Source organism: Montipora foliosa, chromosome 9 (assembly GCF_036669935.1).
Source record: "Montipora foliosa isolate CH-2021 chromosome 9, ASM3666993v2, whole genome shotgun sequence".
NCBI classification, from domain to species: Eukaryota; Metazoa; Cnidaria; class Anthozoa; order Scleractinia; family Acroporidae; genus Montipora; species Montipora foliosa.
Window position 1 is genome coordinate 42,783,598 of NC_090877.1, and position 5,000 is coordinate 42,788,597.

The 5,000-nt window shown below is 40.8% G+C and overlaps 1 protein-coding gene across 1 annotated transcript in view; it reads left to right on the forward strand.

The window, feature by feature from the left end:
- LOC137970280 (NACHT domain- and WD repeat-containing protein 1-like) overlaps positions 1-5,000 on the forward strand; it is a 16,199-nt gene that overhangs the window by 11,089 nt on the left and 110 nt on the right. The window contains exons 7-9 of the mRNA XM_068816798.1: positions 1-443; positions 1,749-2,194; positions 2,987-5,000. The exon at positions 1-443 is cut by the window's left edge and continues 168 nt beyond it; the exon at positions 2,987-5,000 is cut by the window's right edge and continues 110 nt beyond it. Of these exons, the coding sequence (XP_068672899.1) occupies positions 1-443; positions 1,749-2,194; positions 2,987-4,342 (2,245 nt within the window). The 3' untranslated portion in view covers positions 4,343-5,000. The remainder of the gene's footprint in view (positions 444-1,748; positions 2,195-2,986) is intronic.

Sequence of the window (5,000 nt, forward strand, 5' to 3'; positions counted from 1 at the left end):
TTTTATCCCACAATCAGCTTGCCTCATCTCGGCTGGCGGACCACTGCGGACAAATCTTCGAGGCCATGAGCAGAGGGTAAACGAGATCGTCGTAACAAGTGATGACAAGTTCATTGCCACCTCGGCCGAAGACTCTCTCATCAACATCTGGAACAGTTCTAATTTTGATTGTCTTCACACGCTAAGAATTGCCGACAAGGGACCAAGCTGTCTTGTTTTAACCCCAGATGAAAAGCGTGTGATTGGCTCTTCCAACTGCGCCGTTGGTATCTGGGATATTGATACCGGAGAAGCTCTGCGGCATTTTCACAATGAAAGTGCGGTGACGTGTTTAGCGGTCTCTCCCGATGGTATTTTCATCATAACTGGTGGAGTCGATGGTGTCGTTCGCGTATGGCACACAGGCAATGGCAAAAAGAGGAAGACACTAAATGGTCACGAAGGTGAGAACAGGTTCTTAACGTGTAAGTATTTAGTACTTTTTCTTTCACTAATAATGACAATGATTTTTGTGGCTCGGTGCCCTTGGATTACCTCAGAGTTTGAGGCGGATATGTTTCCCGTAAAATCCGTTCTCAAGCTGAATTCGTTTTAACCTAGGTTAAATTCGTGATCTTCATTTTACCTAGGTTAAACATGCACTCAGATGAATTGAGGAAACTTTTTGTGGAGCCTAAATTAAGCCCAGAGATAAGTCAGGGTCAGGTTATGAATAGTTTTGGTTATTATACAAATATCAATTGACTTATTACACAAAGGTTAATATTAAATGAGAAGAACTGTTAGAGTTGAACATGTACGTCGTTGTAGCGTAGTTGCGAAGACAGAGGACGTTTGACCCGCAGGGTGCGAGTTCGAATACCGGTAAGTGCATAGCACAGTTCTTTGTTCTCTTACTATGTAGTAATGTTGAGACTGAATGGATAAGTGTATGAATACAGAAACCGATAAGATGATATGAAACATAAAGATGCATAAGACAGAGCTTGAGGGAAGGTGTAGGTGTTTTCAGTCCTTTTTGGGGGGCTGATCTGATTTAAACTAGGTAGAGCGCATATTCAACCAAGGTAAAATGAAGATCACCAATTTAACCTAGGCAAAAACGGGTCATTCAACCTTTGACCGGATTTGAACGACAACAGATACACCTTATTCCAAAATGGCCCCCATTTCAGTATTCTTTTGTTTCCTCGGAAATTGGTCGTTTTAATTTGGCCTCTCTTTCAAGCATAAAATTCAAAAGAATATTTAACCTTGAACGTAGCCAAAAAGGCCAATTTGCAATCAAACAAAATAATACTAAAATAGCGGCCATTTTGGAAAAAAAATGTATAATTTCTGATAATTTAGTCCAGTTGAAGAAAGAGTAACAAAGTTGGACCACATGTACCATGAAGTGTATACGTTTGAAGATTCAAGCAGATTAGCTTAGAAACAACGCGAATATTGAAGGTGCTCTACTTGCTCATTTTTTCCACTATTCTACCATTCCATATAGAAACTTCTGTAAGACACTCCGAAGTAAAATAACAAACCATGTGTATTGTGCACAGGACATTGTACAATAGTGCTGCTATGTTATCATCCCACCGGCACTAAGGCTGATCACTTGACTGAATATGATTTTTTTAAGCTGCAGGTTTATGCTACAATAAAGGGGCGAATGTAGATTTTATGTCTTGTATTCGCATTTCTGCATAAATAAATAAATAGATAGATAAACATTGCAAATGAATGTTGCACCACAGGAGAAATCAACAGCATCGTTGTATCATCAAATGGTGACGTGATCACTGGTTCCCAAGACAGCACGGTCCGTAAGTGGTCTCTTACCATGGAAGAAACTCAAGCAGTTTTTAAGGGTCACACAGGTCCGATCCTTTGTCTGGTGATGTCACGTGACCATGGGAGCGCAATATCTGGTTCAGAGGATAAGACAATCAAGATCTGGGATCTTAAAACAAGAAACTGCGCTACCCTTAAAGGTCATGGAGGTTTAGTCAAATGCCTGGCCACTCTTCACGATGGTCGCCGAATCGTATCGGGATCAAAGGACCAATCATTGAAAATCTGGGACCTTGTCACGCTTCAGTGTTGTATGACTTTAAAAGGCCACACAGACCTGATTTGGCGTTTGGCTGTGGCATCTGATGACAGTTTCGTGGTGTCTGCTTCCAAGGATGACATGCTGAGGGTATGTACTCGGGACAGTTTTTATATCACATTACCAAAGGTATTTTCCTACTGGTTCCAGTTAGTCATCAAACTAAGCACCAAGGATGGTGTACTCTGAATCTTGCGTTGTTTCAAACAGCGGTGAAATTGTGACTTTTCCTTACAACACCTCTGTCACTAGAATATGCAACTACTTATGGCCTTAATTCTATTAGTGACACTCCTTGGTCCCAAATAATGTAATTGAAAGGCTATTGAAAATAGGTAGCCAGTTACGCATTTCAAATCTGTTTAATAGGTTACAGTAATGTAGTCATTACCGAGTTCTTTTCATGTCTAAGTAAATGTGACCGCCGTTATATATATATATATATATATATATAACTTGCATCGAGACCTGGTTGCTTTTTAATAGAATCAAATAGTGAACTTAACTGTTAAACGACTCATACGTTGATCACAATGTCCAATGTATAGAGAAAGTTCTCTGTTTTTAGGTAGTTTCTTACAATTTGTATTATTATAGTCCTTATTCATAAATGGCGCTCAATTTATAATTCTTTTGTCTAAGTGCAAACAAGCCTTTCAAGTCTAGACACCATACTGTGAATTGAAAATAATTCTTGCTCTAAAATGAGGCTTGGTAGGCAAATTTGCACATTAGCAAAGGAATAAACAACAGGTCCCATTCATGAATAAGGTCTACCGCAATTTAATTACAGTGAAATAAATGGCGTTTAGTGAGCTTCAATGAAGAGGACCTCTTAATAATATATTACGTTTAGGGAACCTAATGGTTTCTTAATTTCAGGTTTGGAATCCAGTTAGTGGAGAATGCAAACAGACTTTGATTGGCCACTCTTCTTGGGTTTCATGTCTTGCCATAACAAAAGATTGCAAAACCATCATTTCCGGCTCAAATGACAAAAATGTCAAGCTTTGGCATGCAACAGGCACCGAACACGCCTGCAACAAGACAGCACCGAGTGATCACATCATCCATCATGCAACGCAACCTGAGTCCGTTGCTATAACAACGAACGGGCGATGGGGCCTTTCCGGGTCCAAGAATGATTCGTTGAAGTTATGGGATATCTCTACAGCCAAATGCGTCAAAAGTCGTGCTGCTTCCGTTGCCTGCATCGCTGTCTTTCATAAATCCAACCAAGTGGTAACTGGTTCACACAGTGGAGATATAGCAATGTGGAATTGCGAAAGTCTCGATACGCAGCGCACCATTCGATCCCATCAAGCCGGTGTGGTATCTTTGCAAGTCTCTCTTGATGACAGCGTCGTTATTTCGGCATCCAATGATAAAACTGTGGGTCATTTTCATGTCTTTAGTGGAAAAGTTGATCATCTCATCGGTCATTCTGATGCAGTTTTATGTATTGCTTTCATGCATGGAGAAATCAAAGCCATTTCGGGGTCAAAGGATAAAACTGTTCGAATGTGGAATCTCTTGACAAATTGCTGTGAAAGAACTTTCACTGGTCACACGGCAGCTGTGGGTTGCTTAGCAGCAACAAGCGATCATAAAATCATAGCGTCTGGTTCGGGTGATTTTACCCTAAGGATATGGAGTACCGATTCAGGTGAATGCCTGCACAAATTAGAAGGACACCATGACTCCATCAAGTGCTTAGGAATAACAGATGACAATCGTTTTGTGATCGCTGGCTCACACGAAGGCAAAGACCAGCTACTGTTGTGGGACCTCGAAAATGGCAACTGTGCTCGCAAATTCACTGGTCACACTCACGCAGTGATGAATCTGAAAATTCTCCCAAGTGATGGACTCGAGAGAGAATCAAACAACGATGACATTTTGATGACAAGCTCTCGTGATGGCACTATAAAGGCGTGGAACATAGCCAACGGAAAGCTGATTAATTCATTTGATTTTCAATCGCAGGTTAAATACTTCGATGTCTCTCCCAGTGATGATGGCTTCTCTGTTGTTCTCGTGACTAAGTCTGGTACTGTATCGGTACTGAAGTTTTACTGTCCCAGACAAGAGAAGGAAACTAAGCAACCAAAGATCAACGACGATTCATCATCTAATGCTTTCAATCACACTCACTCTAGAGCCAAAGATTCACCACCCGAACGTTGCTGTTCAGCGTCTCAGTGTTGCAATTGTTGCCAGAAATGCACTTTGATGTGATATTGCAACCCGACTAAAAGCATTTACCCTACTAGAAAATGTAAAGGTATAATTGATAAAATTGAGTATTTCGTAGCCTCGACGTATTTGATACTAGGGACCTTAAGAACTACGAGGGAGACGTCACCTCAGTCAAACTATAACTTTTCTCTATTATAAGTCTTTCGCGAGTATTCCCTCTCGTTAAAGTCGCACAATGTAGACGAAGTATGCTAAAATTAGGAAGGATTACGTTTTTGCAAACGTTGTCCGTGGGCCCATTCCCATTAGGCCATCCCCTCTTTTTTTTCGTTTACCGTCGAATGCGTTTCCTGATATTGGGTTGGTCGGTCGGATTGAAAAAAAAAAACGTAAAAAAAATCATAAGCATTCTCGGAATTGGAGACCTGGTACCCCAGCATCATAGCTGTGGAGCCAGGAAAACAACAAGACGTGAACCCAAAATCAATATGGCGGAAAAGTTGGTGGATGTTGTTGCAAAATTAAGACAGCGTGGGAAAAAGGATCAACCACCGAAACTCCTATGCGACATAAAAATGGCTTAAAAATGCCGTTACCAATTTTTTTTTTTTTTTAATCGAAAATGCCAAAAATTTGGGTCGGTCGGATGACGCTAAACGGACAAAAAAAGGGGATGGCCTAGTAGGGCTAACGCTCA